A 24,748-nucleotide genomic window follows, 5' to 3' on the forward strand; every position below is an offset into this window, starting at 1 on the left:
CAATTTACAGTCTCCGAAAGTAGACAGAAAGTAAAATGAATCAAAAGGTGTTTTGTTCTTCTATGAAATTGTGTTTCTAGGCCATTCTCGTTAGCTTTTAATGCTTGCAGTTGACAATGTGGGAAACAGAGGAGGAAGGTAGAAGTGGGCTCTGCTGCAAGTCGCAGCCAGTTTCTGGCTGCTTGCCTGTCTCATGGGCTGCACTTCCCCTGCTCTCTGCAGGCAGCAAAAACCAAGGGAGCAGATTCCTTTCGAAGAAGCTGGAATCCACTCAGCCATAAGTCCTGGGCTGACAGAAGCTTCTCACAAGGCTTATAAAAAGAAAAAGGGAACAACTGAAGGAAAAGGCTCCAAAACCCATGACGCTCATGATATATAAGAGCTGGCAGCATTACTTTTACCACTGCCAGGCCTGATAGTTTATCTTTGCTTGACATTATTGCCCCTCCCCACATGCGGTCAATAATTCACTCATTCCTTCTGAGCATACACACACACACACGCCTCACCCCTTTCAGCCTCCCTAACCCAGTATGACTCAGATACTATTTATTTTAATGGTTTTTAGCATATTGCTTTCTGAGCACTAATCCTAAATCTGTTGTTAAATTCCCCGCCCCAATCCCATTTGCAGTTAATAGTTCTCTTGGACTCCCACATATTGGGAGTCCAAGGTTCCAATATTGACCCATCTTCTCTCTTGCCTATCTCTTGAATGATCTTAATTTAGTCTCAGTCTCAGGAGGGATCCAGAGAAAAATACCATACAAGCCAAGCTTTGGCTAATGTCTCAGCTACTGAAATCCCCATCCTAGTTCTGATATGTCCTACTACGTTCAAATCACTATTTTTCAGTAGCAAATTATGTAATTATTTCATGTACAAGACTTCATTTTATGCTCTGTGCCCTGTGCTTCTCTAACTCCTTTATCTTTACTACCGGAGACAGAAACCCAGGATTGTCTTATACTCAACTCTGAAAAAGGTGAAGCAAAAGTAGCTCCACCTACACCTGCATCTACTTCTGCTGGAGGCTTTGGTTCTTTTCTGTGTTCTAGGCAATTTCTGCGCTGTCTGTTATAATATACTCCCATAATTCTCCTACATCTCACATACCTAAATTTATTTCTAAATATATAAACATTTCCACTGGATTAAGTTACTTATAGTATAAAATAGAAACAGAAAAGCTTACAAAAAAGGAGATTAAGCTGATGAGTATGATTAATTTGGAAATCAGCTTCAAAACTACTTCCTCAAGTTACAGGTTTGAAGTGTCTATGGAGTCACACCTTATCCTAAATCTTGATACATTTCCTCCCACCGTTACACAACCAAATGTCATCACAACCAAATGTCATCAGTGCGTGTTATTTCACACATTGTATTTTCTCCTGAGAGAATGGAGTTAAGCCACCCAGGATCCAGTCCTCCAACCCCTGCATGGCTCGGTGGCAGTGTCAGCGCACCATAGACAACGATACAGACAACCGATCAAGAAGCACAGATCAGAAGAGGCTTTCTTCTGCTAGGTTTCAAGACACGGTGCCAAAAAAAACCCTGGCATCTATTTTTTTTCCGCACTGTTATAAAGACATAAATGACTTCTGCAAATACACCAATTCTGCATCTAAGTCTGGAAACAAAACTACCTGGGATCAGAGAAACCTATGACTCCCAATTAACTGTTCCACATCTCCTTAATACATTTCTTTCCAAAATGTCAGAGACAGGGTCTAATCATTGTTACTTTCATTAAAACTCAACAGTACTTAGCTTTTTAATGCTTTGATCGGCCAAAGCATTGGGCCCTTAATAGCCTTTCAATCTTGACTAATCAAAGTCAATGCTTTCAGTTGGAAGGAAGAGTAAGCTGAGAGCAAATAAGGGCTGGTTCAGAATCATGCAGAAGTTTTGGGGTTTTTTTAAGACTGTTGTCCAGCTTTTAAAAAACAGTTTAAAAAACAATCAACTATTCCTGATAACAGCAAGAAAGTAACCTTGAGAAGAGCAGAGAGCGGATGAAACAGCACCAAAACTTCTGCAAATGATCCAAAACAGGGTCAAATAAAGAACCAAAACAGCTGTTCAGTTCAAGATGCTCTACATATTTACTGCAATTTAATAGTAGCTTTGGAAAATTCCATTAAGAACAGAAATTTTTGTGTATTTCATTCAGGTATACACACAAGATCTATTTAACAGAAATTCTCTGTAAGAAGGGAAGTATCTATTGGAACCTAAGTAGTTTGTGAGCATGTAAAACATGAAAATTATATATGCAGCAAGTAGATGAAGTAATTTTTTGTGCATGGAAAATATGTTCTGTGTCAGATTAGGAGGAAATAAAATGATGACGACGATTCTCTCCAAGTCTGTCAAAATATAATTACACCTGTAAGTGCCTGGTAACTGGTAACAGAAATCTCTGCAGCAGAAGAGACCCGCTACTGGGTTAAAAGCTGTTATGAGGGCTTCAGCAGAGAAGCTCTGCTAGAATGCTCTGATACTGTTTCAACAGTGGTCACAGACAGTGTGTTTTGGTTTCCTTCAAATAATGTAATTAATACTTTCACTGCTTTTTGGGTAATTTATATTGATAAAAAGTTAAAAAAATACAAAAGTTATTTTCTGTATTATAAATTCTGAAATAAGGAAAAACATAGTAGAAATGACAAGAGAATTGTTTTACTTTGTTCCTGAAAATATAGACATACAAGCTGAAACTTCAGAAATAATTTTATATGGATTTGCCAATACACCATTTTCTCAGTACGAAAGCTTCAGTAATCACATTTTAGCTCGTATCACTTATGTCTGTTTTAATTTAAACAGCTAATATGCTGTAATTCAAGGGTTTACTAGTGTAGTCTGAGGACAACACTCAAGCAATGTGCTTTTCACCTCAAATCTCCTCATATACCAATTAAGCCATCAGCCTCAAGCACAGGCTGCTGTTGCCAGCACTTCAAAGCACCAGTAGCATGTCCCAAGGCTGCGCCCCGAGCACTCTGCACCCTATTACCCGGCTCCCAGCCCTGCCCCTGATCCAGCACCTGCCTCCTCACTCACTAACCTGGTTTTAGCTTCCACACCCACAGAGGCAGTGGAGCTTGCAGACTCCTCGGATACTGAGCGCTGAAGGACTGGTGTTAGCTGCTTGGTGCTGTCCACTTCCGTTTGGGCATCCTCTTCTGCAGACTGTTCTTTGACTTCTGTTTAAAAAATATGAATAATATTTATTTATTTATTTAGGCTATAAAAACATCTGTAAGCTTTCCCTTGTGCTGGAAACATCCGGTTTATTTATAGATAGATTAACCCATGTAACTATGTTCTCAGACACAACAAAATTAAAAGAGTAAGAAAATATCATCCTTCACATCTAGCTAAAACATGAAATTGAATGCTTATAAAGTTACATCCATAACCAGCATACCACTGTGAACTAAAGATGCTCAGTAAGTAACAAGGCATGGGGAGTGTTGTTCAATGACAACCTTTTCATACGAGGTCGTAGTTTTAGACAACCTCATTTTCCCCGCACCTCCTCTTGTGTGCCTGCTCTGTCATCCCTGAACAAACATCAGGATGAGCACACTAATCTGGGGGTATAATAAACCATTTTGCTCCCAGATTAGCTTTAACTTTGATCAATTCCCTGCACTAGTTCATTCCTGATTACACTAACTCTGTGCTGGAACAGGGTTGAGGAGGTGAAGGAAGGAAGGACACGGTTTATACCAGCTTAAACTTCATTCCGAACTGTAGGAATATAAGCATTTTTACAGCATCTTTTTAACTTAGACTGGTTGTTAGACAGAAATATATACATCTCCAGCTGACAATGTTAGTATTCGCCTAGAAAGTTTGTTTCTGCTCAGAAACATGAAACACTAAGTTGCCACTGTCTGTGCAATTTAAATCCTGTTCCCATTTGGTTCTCTCCTTTCCAAGGAGTGAGTCTGGGATTTGCCAGGGGGACACGACAACGTGCCGCTCCAAGTGCATCAGAATGCACAGGAACAAGGGTCAAGGCTGTAGAGCAATCAAATTTGGTATTTCCACATTCCTCCACACCTTGATTTTGAAACCTAAATAACATGAAAATCATAGGACTCTGGCAGATGTTCTTTGGCATATCCAGCTTAAGACACTACTGCCTCCTCCTGTCAGTGTCCACGGCTGCTACATCTGTCCCCACAGCAGAGCCAGACCAAGCACCCGCGCCTGGGTCGCACGCCACAGTCCAGCACGCCACCTAAACTTCCAGTGAACCTGGGCTTGAGCTAAGAGGCCAAGACATATAGCTCTTTCAAAGAAGTCCAGCTAGAGTAAAGCAACGGATTATTTAGAGGATTTAAGCAGAAGATACATTCATGTTTTTAAAAAATTAATACATAACATGACAATATATAATCAAATACTGCAAAGGATAAAGGATTCAAGTGGAGAAATGGATGGGTAGAAGAATCTGTGACATGGGTGGGCAGGCACAAAAACCTGCTACAAGCTTTACTCTTATAAATAAGAACAATAAAAGAGAGGAAAATTCTCAGAACGTAAAAGTGCACAGCTTGGTCTGTAATATTGAAATTATGTGCCCGCTAGAGCACATGGAGAAGGGGAAATCTTTCTTGTTTGATGTGCAGAGATTGAAGTAAAATTATTCTTTAACCTAGAGTGAACTCATTTAGGAAGACAATGTATAACATTTAAAACCCTCAATGAAGGCATCTAAAACATACTGAAGAAAAACACAAAATTAAGAAAAAAGCAGTAAGAAATTCCTGTTCATGACTGGGTGTGCCAAGTATTCATCTGAGCTGGTGTAAACTGGAATTGCTTCACCTATTTTGGTTAAGCTACTCAGTAACATACATATGAAATGTTTTTGGCCATCTGAAACATTCAAAAATGACTACCTGTCTGAAAGCCAGATGGCTTGTGTTAAACCCATTCCACCAACCTACCCTGGAAAAAAAAAAATGCTGGACAATCATTTGACACTAAATAAATATCCTGTTGGGAATACATCCCTTGTAATAGTAAATGGCTCTGTACAGAAAACAAAACAAAACAAACCAAAACCCCACACCCTTAGTTTTTGGCATGTCTGAACAAACAATCCCTGCTATCATTCCCGGACGAGGATTCCCAAAACAGGCAGCATCCAGTGGAGCCATTTGTAACAGTCTGCAGTGAGTTTTCAAAGTATCTTGGGTCTGAAGGATAATTTTGTGCAAATAACCCCCAAATTTCTAAGTATAGCCTCAGTGAAGAGCACCAAACATGAACACCTGTAAGACAGGCAGATGCCAAATCGCTAAAAACAAAACCCACAACACAGCCTAGGACAACCACGTGTGAAATGCTCAAGGAAGACCACCAGAAATTGTGGCCTTGCTCTGATCCATCTTGAGACTTTATTTAACCTAGTTAAACTTTGCAAAAGGAACTCTGCTTTATTGTGTGCCTGCAGAAACTTTCAAGTAAGCAAAAGCCATTTACTCTTTGCCAGCTTTCATCTCATTATACATTAATGGGCACCCATTGCACTGGAAAGGCAAAGTTCACGGGCACTAACTCATTCTCAAGAACTCTGGACTGTGTGAGAAGACACAGATTGTTTCACTACACACTACAGCTATATGAGCTTACATCCTTATGGTGCTTTTCCCCCTGCTGTTTGCTTCCCTAGAAAAGAAGGGACCCAAATTATACTAAATGAGACAAACAACATCTCAACTGCTGTCTCTGCAATAAACCAAACTGTGTCTCAATATGCCATCGGAAGACTGCAAACACGGTGCTCACCAAAGAGAATGAAAATAACGTTTATGTTAGTTGTGTGTGCCATACTTCAACTTTGTTAGAGTCTTCCAACAGAAGATTAAGGAAGAACAGAAGTAACGCGTTTCACGAGTCAAATTCCTTGGAGATGGGAGTCCAGCACTGGCACAGCAAAGGGACAGCAGATACCCTCATCGCTGCCTCAGGGATGTTCTTGGAAGCATCTGGCACAATACATTAACTGCTTTTCACTGTATTTAATCAACGTTCATAAGACTTCGTTATGGCATCCTACTTTGAAGCTTCTGGGATTGAAGGAACCATGAATGATTAATAAATGTGAAGCTCATTTGCAGATTCACATTTAAGGCTTTATTTTGCATCCTACTTTCCTGAACGTTTCTGTCAAAGTGAAGGTCTTGCCCATGTATAATGAGTTGGTGGGGGAACTGAGAATTAAAAAAGCTAATTGCACAACTCCCAAATGTCTCTAAGATTTTTTTTATGTCACTATCCTTTACTAAAACATTAGGAAAATACCAGAAAACATAGCATTTAATTTTTTTTTATTCCTTTAAGACAATTACATCAATAGTTCTTCCCCACCTGACTAGCAAGGACAGAAAGGCCTTCTTTTCTTATTAAGGTTAAAAGAAATCCCCAAAAGTACAAGGACTAAAGTTCTCATCCACATGAGCCATCAAAAGGGGCAAGACTTCCACACACTTTACAACCTGAGTCACATTCACAGAATCACAGCATGGCTGAGGCTGGAGAGCACTCCGGAGGTCGCTGTGTCCAACCTCCCGCTCAAGCAGGGCCACCCAGAGCCGGCTGGCTGGGACTATGCCCAGATGGCTTTTGAGCATCTCCAAGGATGGAGATATGGAATAGTAGCAAAAAAAAATTAAAAAAAAAAAAAAAGCCTAACATAGACAGGAGACAAATATGCAGGGAAGTCACTGGAATTGATAAGGTTTACAGCATGTGTACTAAATTTCTCTTTTGATTAACACTTTCATCACATTTGCCTAAATAAGATGTATACATTTACATTAGGCTCTGGGTTGAAAAGACAATCCTTAGTTTCTATACTATTTAAGAAGTAATTTGAAATTTTTCAAATGAGGAAAAAAGTCTCTACAAAGGTTATGCATTTCAAGCATTCAAAAATTTATTCTCTTAATAATAATTTTTATTCCTTTCTAGAGCAGAATACAGTGAATACTCACAAGATAATAACAAAAAGCACCTACCATTCTCAGTCGATTACGTGGATTACCCACCTTCCTAATAGTAGCTGGTCTCCTTACTTACATGCCTTAGATAGAGATTTATAACTTTCAGAATAATAACTGTGCTGACAATTTCCTCTTTTCCTGCTCTATGTTCAGGTGCCTTAGAAACCTCTCCCCACGTAAGAGACATGCATGGGACATGTAGACTTACAGGTGGAAGCCCTGGTTTTTGTAAGCCCATCTGTGGCACTGGTTCCCTTGCAGACCATCACACACATGCTTGCGGGAAGGAGGAGACTGGTGATGGCTGGAACTTTATTACATGATCACAGATTTCTTTGGGGATGTGATGAAGCCAGAGTGATGAAGCAACACCGACTAAAGATCTAAAATGTTCTTTTGTTACAAACAATCCTTTTCTGTTTTCTAGTAATCAAAAGACGTTATTCTGCAAGCCACTTGGGTAGACCTACAGCAAGATAAGGAGACATATGTGTGGGCTCTGCTATGGCAACCAGCCAAAGAAAAAACACCAGCATATCCAAAAGTTTTTTTAAAAAGTTAGAAACTACTTTCCATGTCAAAAACTGAAAATACTGTAAGAGTTCTGCCACAAAAAAAATCTCCTTTAAAATCTTATGAGATAATATTCACTATCTAGTGACACTGGGGGGGGGGGGGGAAATCAAAGCAGCTGTCATAAAATAAATATTCCACTGATGTTTAGATGCAACAAGTTGACTGTTTAACCAGTTTACTGGTTGGGACTCTACTGTCAGACCTACTGCTAATTTGGCAGACAACGAAGCAAATGTCAATAGCTTCCAAAACTTTCCGTAAGAACAGAAAGTGTTGCAGGCTGGAAAATATCAGTATCACCAAACACTGCAGGGACATTCCAGGGGTCTCAACTGTTGCTTACTGTGATGTTCAGTAACAGGGAACAACAAGCTTTTAACCAGCAGATGCAGTTGTCATTTTTGCACAAGGAAGGGGTAGTGCTGCACCAGAAAACGGCTAAGGGCACAAGGGGTTTTACACAGCCTCGTAGGGGCCTAGAGAATTACAAACACCAGCAAAATGCTCCAGCTTCTAGTAGCCTAGACAGGTAAAGAAACCAGGTCAGTGTAGCAACAATATGAAAATAATTTTTAACAAGGGAATGTAAATTATGACTAGTTTCCACTAGTTAGAGTTCATAACTTTGTTACTGTTCAGGACATGTTTTAACAGAAACATCACTTCTCCTGTTAGTGTCTGAGACATACAAGCCACCAGGTACAGCAATCACTAACATGCAGAAATCTTTCACATACAATAACTTTATATGTATAAGTTTTAGCAGCTGAACTCGAGGGAACAAATGGACATGCTGTGGCTAACTGGTCCCGTGCAGATCACCTGCAACCCTTCCGGACAGCACCAAGACAAGCCAAGGTATATCGAAAGACATGCAAAGGGCAATGGTTGCTAACAGCCACTGCCATTACTTGGCCTGCACCGAGTTTGTAGCCATCTATTCTTGCCTGCTAAAAACACAACCATGGCAGAGAAAGGGAAAAAACCACACTGGAGTGTGATGGTAATAACCACATGCAAGAACCACTTCTCCACGGACAGGGACATACTTTCTTCATCTTAAGTCAACATTGTAAAATTTTATTCACAACAATAAACAACAAAATGTACCACCACATCAGAAGTGTTTTGTTGGGTTTTTTGGCAAGTGCTGCACATGTATTTTCTTTTAAAACCACCACTTACCTATTTTTCCTGTCTGAAGGGCATCGCAGTGATTTACTTGCTGCGACAGTTGTTATATGGAGATGAGAAGAAAGCCTGCAGTTACTCTCTTTTGTACATTTTGGTGTGTGTTTTGATACTTTTCGTTCAAATAGAACTCCTATGTGTTAAATACATTTTATACAGAAAATACCTTTGTGCAAATTTTGTACTGGTTATAAAACAAAAAGAAGGTTTCAATGTAGGACCATTCAAACTATCATTTCAGTCATTCTAAACACAAGACACCATATTATGGATAACCATCTCCCAGTGATCTGCGACTGAGGAACTTCCTAAGCTAGGGGTGGTATTCAACAGCACTCATCTCATTATTTTTCCATGAATTTGTTCAGGTCTTTTTGAAACCCAGGTAAAATTTTTCATGCCCAAAGCATCCAGTAGCAATGAATTCTGTAATTTAAGTAGATGCCAGTGCAAATGCACCTACCTTTGTGCTCTGAACGTGACCTGATGTCCCCTACTTTTTGTGTTGCAAAACAAAATGAATCATCACTCCCTGTTCATTTTCTCCACATCACTCACCATTTTGTGGGACCCTATTAAATTCCTCTCCAGTCATATCATTTCAGGTTGAAGTCTTTTACCTTAACTGATCCCTGCACAGAAGCTATTATTTACTTCTTGTCGTACTCGTTGGCCTTTCCTGTACTTTCCCAATTACTGTTCATCCTTTTGGAGAAGGAGAAGCAGAACTGCACATGGCATTTAACATGCAGTCATGCCATAGGTTTATAAAGCAACAGTAGAAAAAACACACTGATGCTTTTTTCCCCTTATCCCTTTGCCAGTAATTCTTAGAATTTAATTTCCTCCTTTGACTTATAAAAGCTACTGCAGTTCTCGGAAGAACTACAATACCACTTGCTCAGGTAGCAATAGCTATTTGAGAGCTGATTTTTGTTTATACAAAATTAGGATGGTGATTTTCCCCTTCATGTTCTTTTACATGCATTACTACTGAATTTAAGAGTCATTTCATTTTCTACGGTCAGTCTTCAGTGCTTTGCAGGTGGGTACCTCTTTTATTACCCTAAATGAGTTTATTTTATCCGCTACTTTCTTCCCTTTTGCACCTGACCTAGAAAAGGGGTACCAGGGCAGATGCTTATGGGACTCCAACGCCAGCCTGGTTTACACTACGATTGTAATTAGGTGGGACTGAGGTCTGAATTTCTCTAACATTTCTTCTACCAAACAGGAGAATCAGCCTCAACACAGCATTACTAAAAATTAAGACAGGTCCACAGAACTAAAACGTACACAAAACAGCATTGTTTCCAGTGAGGAAAAGAGTGCACAGCACACAAGATACATGCTACTATTTCAATGCAAATTCTCCCACCATGACACTAATGACACAGCAGCAGCAGCACTAAGCTTCAGGGCAATGGGAAGGTGGAATATTCTGGGTCCTTGAAAACTCCTTCCAAAACCTGTTGGTTATGTTTAACAAAGCACAGTTTGATAACAAAACTGCAAAAGCAGTATTGAATAAATAAGCAAAAAAAGAGGTGGCATTTCAGAAATAACCTCCGCAATGAAAAACCTCAGTGAGGTTAGAATTTATTTGGAAATAACAGATTCCAGCTACTAGAAAATATTCCACCTGCTGTCAAAATACCTGAGACAGAGATATCAGTCAGAAGGGAAAAAAAAAAAATCAGGTTTTTCTAAATGGCCCATTTCAGGCGTGCATGACGATAAATGTTATTATCAGGTAAGCCTGTAATGATTTAAAGGCAAATATCAAATAACTTCCTGTTGCATCTGGTTTCCTTATTACAAACAAATTACCAGAACATGAAGAGAAATAATAAGATGCTCATAATAACAACAACAAGATGCTTCAGTTGTGCTAATTTTTCCAGTGCCTGGTCAGGTAAGAGACAGCTGCGTAAGAAAGAAGGAACTACTCCTTTTATAATGAGTACAGGGAATATTAATTGCCTTAAAACATATTTAAATGCATTTTTAAGCACATATTTGCCCCAAATATTTATGGACAAATTTAATCTACAGGCAATGCCCTCAGTGGTGTTAATTCTTCCTTTCATTAATTTTAGAAGTGATAAGCAGTATAGTGATTAGGCCTAAGTATCTACCTGAAAAGCACAAAGTGGATTTGAAGTGGTCTTTGGTGTTAACAAGTTGATGAGAGCTTTTCCATTGATTCACCCAAACCAGGACTTGCTGTCAGGTGTGTTTTACTTGTCTTAGTGGGAGGCTCTGCTCAGTATGGTTCATACCATTGCAAAGGGTGACTGCGTTTCCTCTAATAAGTAGGATATTGCAAGAACTTTTTTCTCTAGAAAAGTGCATTTCAGGCTGCTTCAATGCTGATGAGATTCTGAATTAGTCCAAAATTCTCTAGCACCTTCTACACGGATAACTTTCCTCCTCTGAGAAGTGTTTGTTTCTGGTTCTTCTGTGCTTTGCCCAGAGACAAAAGAGGCTCGTTAGAGGAAGATTTATCTTCAGGGAATTAAGATGAAGTCCAACAAGAAATCTACAGGCCAGGCAATGTCACTGGGTCTGAAAATAACATTACTAACGACAATAACACAGGCAAGGAGCTATCGGTTGATAAAATCATACAGATTCTTTTATGTATTATCAATTCTGAAGCCTCCAGGCACCATGGGGAGGTAAGGGTCTGTTATTAAGTACTGATTTATTTTAAGAATTGGTTGACATGGTACAGATAGTAAACAGAATACCCAATGGATTTACTATGAGCTTCCCAAGAGACTCAGCAGTTAAAATAAAATTATTTTATTGCAATTCTCCCAGATCAGAGTCTGAATCTCAACATTTTTATGTGAGACAAAGACAGGAAGGATTACAGATTCTAGGAGCAGTTGGATATTTTACAGGTGTTCTCAAAAAAAAAGAGGGAATAATCAAAGAATTAACACACAGAATTCAGTTTAGTCAATTTAAATGCAGAACCAATAAAATACCAAGTATAGAAAACTGCTGAAACTAAGATAGGGAAAAAGAAACAGAAGCCAAGCCTTCATTAATAGCAAAGGGCCACCAAACCTACAATAAAGCTTACCAGGATGTATTTGTTAAATTATTTCTTTCTTTAGATTAGCAATTTTGTATTTGCATATATGTGTGCACACGCAGGCACATACTTTCCAGACTTTTGTGTTTTGGTTGGGGTTTTTTTTCGGCCATTACAGAGACTCACTCGTCAGAAGAAAACTACTTTTACGGAGAGGAGCAACACAAGGGGACCTACAGGAGAACACGGTATTCTACAACAAACTGTATTTTACTGATAGCTAGAAAGGTGGATGGTGTTGATAGCTGTAAGGTCTTGACAGGATCAGAGGCCATGGGCGCAAGCTGAAACATAGGAGGTTCCCTCTGAACATCTGGGAACACTTTTTTACTGTGAGGGTGACTGAGCACTAGCACAGGTTGCCCAGGGTAGTTGTGGAGTCTCCATCCTCGGACATATTCAAATGCCACCTGGACACGGTCCTGGCCAACCAGCTCTAGGTGGTCCTGCTTGAGCAGAGGGTTGGACCAGATGATCTCCAGAGGTCGCAGCCAACCACAACCATGCTATGATGCTGTGGGTGCTGAAATGATGGGAGTGATGGGTAAGCTCAACCTCAGTTGGATAGAGAAATACCAGTGCAACATCACTGGTCAGAACCACAGTGAAGAAAAATGAAGGAACAGACAGCTGGAAAGACCAATATGAAGCTGAGAAGCAAAACAGTCGCTAAGGGAGGACCCAAGAAATCAACAGGAGAGACAGGGCTGGTGGGTAAAGGAAAGGAGTCTGTCCTGAGGTTTCCGAGAAGCTGAAAGTCTACTGATTCAGTAGAAGCGGCTGCCAGCACCATCTTTTAGGAAGAAGTTGACTTAGCTCCAAACAGATATTTTTTCCAAATTCCAAAAGTTCCTTTTTCCAATTCCAAATCCCCCTCTCTTTCCATCTTTAAGAATTCTACCTTCATTTATACCAAAGTGAACATAGCACTTGGCAGAAAACGGGCAGGGCTTAGAAATCTCTGTAGTTGGCGGGGATGATCAGAAACGATCAGAGCAGCACACAGCTTACCCTGCTTTGCTTCCAATTCTGCCTCTTTTTACATATGAGATTACAGAATTTTGTTAAGGGTAGCACCTTGTTTCCTGGACTGCCATTAAAACAGCCGTGCCTTAGTGTTACTAAAGAGCCACTTCAGGAAGAATTTTGGCCTTTTTTTTTTTTTTTCCTCTTTTGAATGAACATTTCTGTCAACATTATGAACAGAAATAATGTTTAGTACCTACATCCCCCCTTGCTTTCTTCCCCACAAAAGATTCAGCAGTAGAAAACACCTCTTTATTCTAGGTGGGATTATATGGCGCATCTCCTTTTTCTCTCCCTGTGAGGAAAGTTCTCATTCCTCCTGCATTGCTCCCTTCCCTCAAGGTCGTGCTCATTACACCGATACGACATTAATACCATGGATTTCTCTCATTTTATTAAAATAGTGCTTCACAAAAGGGCACCAGTAATGCTAGACTCCATAAATAAAATAGAAACAACTTCCCAAACCCAAACAAACGAAAGGAAAACCTCACACAGTAAAAGAATTCCTGATTATACTCAACACATGAACCAAACAATGGAAAAGAAGCTAGAAATACGGAGACTTGAAATATGTCAGAAGTTGCATGTCAAGAGTTTTTATATGTTCAGATGACCTCATTCTGTGTTTCATAATATTACTGTATTATGTTTCAGTTTGCCAACTACTACAGCAAATTGTTGGCAAGTCCACTATTCACAAGAAAACAAAATAAAAGCCGTTTTTAGTCCAAGTAGAAACTCATAAACTAGAACACAAATACACTTCAATTTCATTAACGCAGTTTTACATGGAGCAACAAACTGAGATTACTCCTTGTCCCACACTTTATTATTAATACAGATAAGCGCTTAGAATAAGTTTTAGAGGCAGCAGCCTTTTCAATTAATATGATTAAACCTCTGTCAAGTCATATGGTGTTCCAACTTTTAAAATAACGTAATTGCTATTCTGTCTCTATGAAATTGCTCAAGACAACAATGCTCTTTCAAGTCTATTCTGGTTCCCCCTGCAAAAATGGGATTTCAAGACCTATGTGTTTTTAACTAGGCTTCTTTTCACTTAAAGAGTACAATTTGCAAAGCCATCTTGGGCTCAGCACTGAAGTGATGCTGCATCACTTCCAGCAGCAGACCCAGCAGAGTCTTTGTCTATCAGGATTTCTAGCACAGTGCTCCACTGCTGCCTGTACCTTTAGAAATGAGCATCAGCCCTCTGTGACAGCCAGGATGATTGTGATGAAGAATAATGGAGACACTTAACTATATGCACTCTTGGAGCCTTAAAAATAATTATCTGTGTCTGTCTCTCCTCCGAAGATCTGCTCTCAGATCTCTGTTGAGGAACTTTCTTAATAATGACATGTAAAGCCAAAAAAATACAGCTACAATAAATTCTCTACACAGTAGAGTATCAGCAGTTGTTAAGCTTGAATTTCTTTTTGATTTGGGTTTTTTTAAAACCATATTTAAAATTTACAAAACTTACCACTTATAATCACACTTTCTGTCCCCTTTGCTGATTTTCTAAGACTGTTTCTAGCACGTGGGATAGGACGAGTAATAAATGGAATATAGGACTCAAGTAGAACTAGCCTTCCTTTCCCCTACTCTGTTTTTCTACAGACAAATACCTGCTACAACTTTTTCACTTTCAACTTTAATAACTGGTAATTACCTACTTGTAGAAGCTGGAAAAAACCATCCAGGTTCACTACCACCAGCAGCTTATTACCAGGGGCAGAAAAACAACGGACAGGATAAAACAATGAAGCATCCTTCTATTAAGCTTTAATCTAGATTCCCTCCACAAACCATTAACAACACTTAAATTCAACACAGGTTGTGACTAAACACTCACTACACTCCCCAAAGCCTAGAGTCTCGAGTACAGAGCCTTCTCAACATCGTTCACCATCTAGCAAGTAAGAAGCAAGAGACTAGCATATGCAGTCAAAGCTCCTCCTCCATCCACTTGAGAATTTCAGCCTCCTCTTTTATGGCTTTCACCACTGCAACCATATTCCTGTATGGTCTATATAAGATGTCGCTGTAAAAATGGCTCTTTTGAGGTCCTCTACTTGTTCTCCATGTGAATCTACACTAAGGACAGATTCTTGTCTTCATCTTTAAGGACTTCACAACTTTACCTCCTTTACTTAGCAGCTCTGAGAGTAATTCGACAACTCCCTATTTCCATCCCATCGCCGCTCTGACCATCACCTTCTGCTGTTAGCGTGTCTGCACTTCCTTCCACTTTGCTCATTACACATTCAGGGCCGCCTAATTAAATTTATAAACCCTTATGTCTCAATGCATTTTTAAGGCTTATTTCTGTGAAACCAACAAACTTCCGCCAATTGGCCATGGCTTCATCCTTCCTGGCAGGTTTCATCCTTCTACACATATTCAGTCCCTGGTTAAAAACAGGCAAATGGCTACAGACATGTGCCTGGCAAAGAGATGACAGTTCTTCACCATGGCCTTTATCTTGTGTGTTAGCTCATCTGCTTGTCTCTTTAGACTCTTAACCTGCCAGAACAGAAATCACAAACTGTTACAACAGCACTCGGTCCAGTACAATGAGATCCCTCTGGTAACGGAAGCATTTGGGTACTATCAAAACAAATATTTACAAAAGCAAGAACAGAGATTTATCTTGTTTCCTAAGCAGCAGTAGGAAGCGTTAACATTCGGTTATCCTGGTTACCCTTTGGTATATAATCTGCTGTAGTTAGCCGAAGATACGGGTCAATAAGTAATACTGTATTTTGGCAGGTATTCTAAAGATAGCAGCTACCGCTTCAGAGCTTTTATTTTTGTCAGATACAGACTTGCAAAACCAGAAAAAGAGCCTCTACATAGCTACACTACAAAGGCATTCCCATTAGACTATTTAAAAGCAATAGGTTCAAATAGCTTTAATTAATATACGTTTAAGTATATAGGGTTTTTTCTATCTGCCCAAATGCACATCTCGTACTACAAAATTAAAGAAATATTTCTTGTCTACCAAAGTCCTGCATAATTAAATGCATTCCGAGAGAGAAGCAATAACCAGGCAGCATCAATACTATACTCTAATTACCTGTTTCCACAGTGTTTTCTGTTTCTGCTGCCTCCAAACCATCCATACTGTCTTCATCCTCCACTGCAGTTTTTCCTCTACTCCGAGGCCTGCAAACATAAGGGAAAACTTTTTAAACTGAAAGCACTTTTAAAATGTTGAAGTTTTAAATTTATCCAGGATTTAAATAATTTCATTTTGAGGGATAAATGTCAGCATTAAATTATGTAACATTTAAGCTACCCCATGATTTGAGTCTTGTACAAATCAGAAGTTTCCTCCCCTTTTTTCGTGTTCTAGGTAATGTTCTCAACAACATACACTTGAATCAGCAGTTGGCCCCTTAAGTTTTTCTGATTATTCTTACAAGAAAAATAGAATAACAAACTTTTATGGATCAAAAAATACACTAAACCAGCAAGATTTTAAGATAGGAGCATCCTGTTTGCTCCACACAGGAGGTAACTATAGATAGATATGAGAGAACACAATCCAAAATCTGGCCAGTAGTTACATACACTATAAAATAGATACTGATCCATCCAGAGCATCCTTGGAAGAAATTTCTATAGAATAGTAATAACACTAAGGCAATTAAATTGCAACACGTATTATTTTCACTGAAACAAGTATTTGGACACATAAAATAAAATGTTATGAGACGATTAGATGTTACCACATTAAAAAAGTCATCACATGAGGACCGCACATCAAAACTAAAATACCTGGCAGATTTGTTTCAATTTCAACCAAGGTCTGACAGAAAAGTAGGCAGGTTTGTGCCACAAATTCCAGCCTTTTTTCCCTGCCTGGCTCTTCAGCAACTAACGTGGTGGGCTGTTGAGAAGCCCAAGCATCCAGATTCCCAGCTGTTCAGCAGCCCATTTGAAAGGGAGCCAAGAGCTTGGCACCTCGCCTCCCAAATTTTCAGGCTACTTGGCAACCTGCCTTGCGTGCTGACGGAAAGCCTGGGAGACCCTGGGAGCTTCTGATTCCAAGTACACAAATTCTGAGCGGTTTGGGGCATCTCGGCAGTTCCAACGTTCCAGAGATCCCAGGCAACCATTCACCCAACCAACATGCCTTGAATTGGGATGCCATGCAGGCCAGCACACAGGCACCCTGCTTGCACCCCTGAACAGAAAACCGCTCTGGTTCCTCTTTCACAGAGGACTCTGAAAGGTTTGGGTTTAGTTCTATATTGGGGGAAAAGCGTTTGGGTCTTTTTGACGTGATTAAATCATTCCAAAACCAGCATTTCATTTTTTTTGTACAGTCTCTTATAATATTTAAATCTATCCAAGCTATTTCCGCAGAACTAGATCTGCTAAATCAGCTGTGAAATAAAATCTGTCATGCAATGCCTTTGGTTCTCATGGATCAAAGACGATAACGTGCACAGAACTGGAACCATCTTTTGGGTCTACATGTGTTACTCTCCTGTTAGAAGAGGAGTGGCTGTCTTGGACTACCTGACAAGATCCCTTGGAATTGTACTGGGAACAGTTTAAGAATTAAAATGAGGCTCAAACCAAAGCCTGAAACAAAACACTCAATTTACAAAGGAGTCAGGGAGGGAGAGAAGAAAGTGAGGAGAAAGAGATGAAGGACAGAGGACTACTCTTGGCATCCCTATGAAATTTGTTCAGGACAATGCTGAAAAACGTGGGTGCAGTGGTAACCCTAGGGATACAAGGTTATCTTTCCCCTTGCCTGCTTAACCATAAGCAGTGACAGCATACATAACACACACAATAAATAATAGCCTTCATAGACGAGACAGAAGCCAGCATCCCCTTATTTGCTGCTCTGTAAGCTTCCAGTGTAGTTTCTTAAAACCCATGTTTCACACATATTTAAACCAGAATAAACTGCACAGTGACCAGAAGAAACTGTCCTATGCTCCTCTCTTCAGCCACCGTGTCAGCCCATCCATGCATACAGCGATCGGTGAGCTGGCTGGAAGGTAGACACGTGTTTTGGAAGTGGGAAGGACATGAATGTTTCTCTCAGTAGCGTCTGAGATAGTCACATGGATTTATTCCCATCTGTAATGAAGAGCAGGGAGTAGAGCAAATGGAATATCGTACTCATCAGGTAGAATAGGCTCTTCAGCACTATTGAGATACAGCAAGAAAAAGGTAACGCTCTTCTAACACTTCGAAAAACAAGGCAGCTCGTAAGAAAACAAGAGCATTTAAGTATTACATTTCTTGTAGTTCTTCACAACATCCCAGCACAACAGCCAGCACCAAATGAAAGGATGGGAATGCAGGTAAGTGAAACCACTTCCCTTGGTACAGGAATGCTCAAAAGCTCTACAGAACACAACCAGCTAAGAACAGGGATTATTTCTAAATCCTATCCCAATTATTCTTCTATCAACTATCCCTCTGCAATGCAAAGTTACAAGTTTGTACTAAACTGGGATTGCTTTGAAATCGTCACAAACGTGAACGATAATTCTGCTTTCTTCACAAATACCCCATTTTAGTATTCTCCAACACAACCATGTAGGTGAAGGTCACTGGATAGTGGAAGATGATGATTGTTTATGTTTATTTAGTAATCTACATACAGTTTTAGATTTTATATTAAAACTACATTTCATGTATTAAACACCGAAGTACCTCACGAAGCCTTTTTAAACATTTTGTTTAAACAAGAGCAGTATTCACTCCTTGAACTCCCTACCGTATTTTACCAACCTATTTAACACTAAGGAAAATAGAGGTTTCCATTAGTTAAACATGAGTGCTTCTCTCAGCCAAAGATACAACAAAGTCTGGTGTTTTCTTGCCATTCCCCTCCCCCAAATACTCTACTAAAAGCTTTCATAATGCCCTGCAAGTTTTAAATAAAACTGAAAAAGTGGTGGAAAAAATACTGGATTATATCATTAACTTATTTTTGCTAGTTACATTCATTTTACAATCATCAGAAGAGATTTTATAGCCTAGAAATTTGTGTTTGACTTAGAGAAAAAAATCATTCAAGTCACAAACCAGTGTGAAATATACACTGTACTGACAACTATAATTTAATGCTTCCACAGAAAACGCTATTTGAGAAGGCCGTATAGCATACCTAATCGTTGCAATCAACGTTTGTAATAAGAATGGATTGTTTAATGTTATTTGCATTAAGTTTATACATTTTATGTAATAGTTTTATACATAAAGCCTTTGGCTGGTTTGCATAACACTAGATTTTTCCACTGACAAACCCTGTAAATTTTTTATTTTTCTATCTACTTATTCCACTCCCCCTTAAATAAAGTGGGAAAAGCAACCTGTGCTCTGTTCTTCCCCTAAGACTTGACTTTTTCTTCTGAAGTCCATCCTTCTGAAGGAGGATGCAAAAAGGCTGCTGGGGCAAGACAGCAGCAGGGCCAGCTTCTACTGCCTTAAAACAATTACGGAACAACAGCCCGTGACTATTCCCCTTCGCTCACACAAAGCCAGACAGTACTGAACCGTAACTGCTATATTGAACATTATAACTTCAGTTCTGCTCTAGATCTCGAAGCTCAATCCCAAACCTTCTTACTAGGAGGAGTAACTACATCATGCTTTTACATATCATTGCAGAAACCCCATCGGTTTTGTGATGGCAGAAGTGCTGAACACAGATGAGCCACGTCTCCTACAGCTTACAAACCAAGAACAAAATGTACAGGCAGAGCCCGACCAATACGGACTCTACAAGAAAACAACAATAAATATTAGTCAGTACAACAGGCAGTGGGCTTGGTACACAGGCTGAACTGCTGCCAAGGTTTCCGCGGTTGGCTCTCTTGCTTGCCTTTTTCCTACAACGGAGTTCAATTTAGAAGAAAAAAAACCAAAACCACATCTATCTATGTTTAAAAGAACAGATCCACTGAGAGAAATAGAACTTCTTTAAGTCCTTAAAGCACATTCAGCTTTATTCAGCTCGTTTCATGAAACGAAGTCATCAAAAGACAAAACTACACTTTTTATGTATATAGGACTCCAGCTGAATATAACCACTGTCTACAATAATTTAACTTGTATTTGCATAAAATACAAGTCATTTATCAAAATCACCTGTGACCCACTCCTAAACTTGTTATCAATTAACTTTCTTAGCTAACGCCTTTCATTAATCTCCATCTTTAAATACATCACAGTAAACAAAAATCTTGTAATTCTTCTCTGGGTAAGCAACTAATTAAATTTAGCCCGCAGGAAAAAGAGCCCAGAAAAACCTTGTGCAGGGCTCAGCAGAGCATTAGGTACTCCCTCTGCACTGGGGAAAGCCTCGCTGAGGCTATCTCAAAGCCTTGCCGACTTCACTACCACAGGAAGATCACCAGGCAGCTGAGTGGCTTCTGCTGAATCGCAGGGAGAGCAGCACAGATGCACAAAGCTGGGAGAAAATGGAAAAGTGTCTTATTCACCTGCCAGTAATCAGATACTACTTCTTTTAGTCTTTTTTTTTTCTTTTTTTTTTTTTAAATGCATGACAGTTTTTGCATGTTTTGGGGTTTTTTTTAAAGGTGACAGCAACAGCACCGTAACCTGGCGGTACAACGTAGGTCAAAAGTACATCTTGGGTCTTACTCATTCTTTCCACAAGGTGATCAGTAATGAGGCCATGGGCCAACATCTCCTGGAACCACATGAAATAACTGACAAAGCTACTATCCTCAGATGCCTGTCACTGCCAGGCTGCTAGTTTATGATTACCCAGAAGTTACTGCCAGTTTCTGCAAGTTCTCCCTAAGTTGCTACCAACAAAATCAGGTGACAATTTGTTCAGACCATCCACAGAAATTACCTTACTAATCCAGCGCATTTTGTTTCAGGCTTATAAGAATGTGCACGCATGAACCACTCCAGAGTTTCCCTTGCTTTCTCAAATGCCAAAACCTCTAGATTGTTCAGGGGAGAAACTACCTTCCTTCCTACGCTTTGCAAACTGCCGAGCACAATGACGGTACTAAATATATAAAACAGGGCCAATAACCTCAAAAAGCGGCGTAACATCTGGGATACAGTAACATCCTAAACCAGCACAGATGTCTTGTTAAATGAACATCTGTCCACAGCCTTACCCTGGAAGATGGTACAGGAATGATTTACAAAAAGGTTCAGTTAGTGCTGCCACCAGCATGGCTAGTAATGAATTAATGTTCACACGACAGTTTCACAAGTGAAAGCTGTTACAGGCTTTTCAAGAATCTTTTTAACAGGCGTGCAAAAGCACATGCTCCCACTATTTCTGAATCGTAAGTACAGCTGTAAAAGTTTAACTGTGCTTATATGTAAGCTAGAGTACCTAAGGTTCAGCTAGTAGCCCCATGCGAAGGGAACCACAGCAAGCAAGCAAGACTCAATTCACAGAAATATCTACAAAGAAAGTGTTCAGAGAGGGGAAGAAAAACCCTACTTTTCAATGTAGTCTTTATTACATATAAGAGTTGAGAAAATTCTACATCCAAGTCTGCATAAAATGAACAATATGGCTCTGGAAGCAAGGCAGATGCCAGCTAGCTAGAATAATTTCAATAGCTCTAAACACTAACAAGCCTAAAATAGGAAACTCACTATCATATTGACTCCAGCTTCAAACTGATTCAGGTTTAAAAGATTCTTAAGAGGATTTTTAAATTGATCAATCAGTAACAGGTGAACATATTTTCTGAACTTGCCCTCCATAACATTTTATTTCGCACATTATTAAAAAAGAACTCCACATGTACTTTCTTACTATTTACTTCTTATATTAGATATATGTATATTAAAGGCAGAAAGACCCCAATGTATGGAAAAGATGTGCAACAGGAACATCACAAGTGATGCAAAGGTGAAAAAAAGCTGACCTTTTAGTAACAGAGAGAAGTGAAAGACTGTAGGAAACCATTTTTGTTTAACATCAACGGAACCAGACTTATTACAATGTCATTATAGAACTTACTCAACCTCCAGTTTCATTATTAAAAGTTCTCAAAAATATACTCGGTATTGCCTATTACTCTCCTGGTACAAGAAAAAAAAAAAGTGTGTATCTTAATACTTCTAATTTATAAAGCATAATAATATTTTCATAAATTACTACATCAAAGAGAAGTGACCCAGCTTACGTTTAAAACCAAAACATTGCAATTTCCCATCTTACATCTCCTTTAACTAGTAACGAGCTAAAAGACATTATTTATTCACTCAACATTATTCATTCACCCAGGCTCTAACATGTTCAGAGCTGAAATTTTTTTCACATCTATATTTTATACATTTACCACTGAGAGCACTAAACACCTGAAATAAAAAAATATTATAGCTTTTCAGATTAGGGATGTCTGAGAAAAAGCATAAAAAGAACCTAGCCTCCACTCGATGGTTCTTATCTAAACTTTTCTAGTACTCCCCTGTGAAAGGGAGATTTGTCAAAGATTTCCTACGCTACTCAAAGAAATGCAAATAGGAGTCTTTTAAAGATTATTTGTACGGAATGTCATAGATGTATCTTTGCTTTCATTCTAGAGTACAGGCACTGTTGACAAAAAGTAAGCTAATACAAGGGACACTGACTGATGAATGCAGAGCTCTTGAAGAAAAAAGGCTGTCCCTGAAACAGGCTTTCAGTAAAATATCGTAAAATATCGTACGTCAAAACAAATTTGCATGGTGCAGTTCTAACAACAATTTAAAGATCAAATGAATTAGTACTTTTAAGTAAATGTGAAGTTTGGGTTATCTGTATTTTCAACTTCAACTGCTTTTGCGTAGTTACCTGTACTACGTGGACTCTCAGGCCAACAGTGGAGCAAAATTACTTTCCATGGGAGACAGAAAAGGCAAACAGGATGTCCTGCCAGCAGGCACTCGTCAGAACTGACTACCCAAATCAGAGAGGCATAATTACTGTAACAGGAATGTCATCTCACAGTTGGAAAATCTTAATCTCAACTCAATTTTGCAGAAGGCCACCAGATCCAGGAGCCTGAAGCTACGCTCTGTTGGGTGATAAGGCTGGTCTGGCCAAAGCGACTGTCTTCAGCGTTTTCTCTGCTATTCCCTGAAGTCATAGCTGTTCAGTTTGAGTCTGGAACTGCTCTTTTAAAATGTAAAGCAGATGAAGACTATCCTACCTGAAACAGAGCCTTACTAACAAGACCATGAAATCTTCTTCCCAACTTGTTACCCGTTGGGGAACATCCTCAGTGGGTTGGTGAGAAAGATGGAGGGTCACAGCAGCCAAGGGCCAAACTAGGAGGATTCATTATCAATAACAGTCACAGGCACATAAAAGAATAAACTTTTCACATGAGCCCATAAAATACCCATGGAATCATAGCTCTGCTACAGCCAGTTACAGACTGAAATATTGAGGCTACGGCTACTATACTGCCATGTACTTCTGCATACCTTTTTGTGATACCATTACATAAGAAAAATCTGAGTTTGATGTTAAAAGCATGAAGCCAGGTTTGCCTGACCTACATGTATGGACTGTTCAGGTTTGGAGACATTTCGAGTAACAGAATGAGAAATCACAAAAAAGGCTTTCAGATCTTTCAGAGCTTTCTTTTTACTTTTCAAACTGACTATTTAGACATCTATAAATTCTGCAAGCAAAAATTACTTTTAGTCAAATATCTGTCATGTTAAGTCAGCAATACACAGCATCAAAAATTGCTACAGGTTCTTATTTCTCAAGAACTACCTTCCCACTGACAGTCAGACTCATTGTCTGACTTGCAGTATATAGTTTTAGTTCTGTAACACAAAACGCATTACATGCAGACCTTAACCATTATAGACATTTCAGAAATAATTAGAACACAAAAAACATTCTGATGCAATTACAACCTTCCGACACATTATATATTTTCAGTTTTGCACAAAGTACATCCTATACACATTTGTTACCAATGCACTTAGCCATATTCACTATCAAAATGATGCAAAACAACATATCAGAATTTCGGCACTTGCACTATTTTTTAAATCCTTTTCTGGAATCAAATTAGACAAATCTTTGGGAGCACCAGCAGCTACAAGCAGAGCCATCTGCACATTTCCAGCCCCAGCCAGCTAGATACCCCATATCTACCTGGCTCCAGACCTGGTAATGGCTGTATTCTTATGATTCCTCTGGACAACAGTTTGTGTGACTTTCTCGTCAATAAATTTGCTGAGCAATGCTTATCAAGATAAATTTGCTAAACAATGCTTATCAATGCTGAATGATTTCACATGTTCTATTTTTACAGGCAAGAAGAATGAAATGGCAATACTAACAGTTGAGAGACCACTACCATTGTCAAAACCACAAATCTTCTAACCTTTGCAAGAATTTCACATGTGCACCTGCACCATCAAACGCTGTACTCGTCCACACTTCTCCTTCCTTTAAGTAAACAAAACTGCATCAAAATAAGCTACTGCATCAAATACTGTCTGTTCTTGATGGGCAGCATAAGCATCCACTTGCATCAGAACACAAGATATGTTTCTCCATGACGACGGCTACGGGAAGTTTTAACTCCTCCAATCTTTTGACAGCCATGACGCCTATTTTTTTTACCCACAACAGGACCAAGCTCTTGCCTTTTTTAAGAATTATCCAGCTACTTGCTCTTTCATACGTTGCAGGGTTTGCCTGCTACTCTCTTCTGAATGAAGGTGGCAATAAAATGGTAAGGACTGTAATTCTCATGTCTGGTGATTTCAAGATCCTCTACATGAAATTCAGCAGATCTGAGTCATCATGCATGAG

The 24,748-nt window shown here is 39.3% G+C and overlaps 1 protein-coding gene across 14 annotated transcripts in view; it reads right to left on the reverse strand.

The window, feature by feature from the left end:
• Window positions 1-24,748, reverse strand: part of KMT2C (lysine methyltransferase 2C) — a 203,421-nt gene that overhangs the window by 137,773 nt on the left and 40,900 nt on the right. For all 14 annotated transcript variants that reach the window (XM_075492363.1, XM_075492360.1, XM_075492358.1 and 11 more), the window contains 2 exons: window positions 16,022-16,110; window positions 3,077-3,215 (listed from right to left, as the gene is read on the reverse strand). In XM_075492363.1, the coding sequence (XP_075348478.1) occupies window positions 3,077-3,215; window positions 16,022-16,110 (228 nt within the window). The remainder of the gene's footprint in view (window positions 1-3,076; window positions 3,216-16,021; window positions 16,111-24,748) is intronic.

This window comes from Mycteria americana, chromosome 2 (assembly GCF_035582795.1).
Source record: "Mycteria americana isolate JAX WOST 10 ecotype Jacksonville Zoo and Gardens chromosome 2, USCA_MyAme_1.0, whole genome shotgun sequence".
Taxonomy (NCBI): domain Eukaryota; kingdom Metazoa; phylum Chordata; class Aves; order Ciconiiformes; family Ciconiidae; genus Mycteria; species Mycteria americana.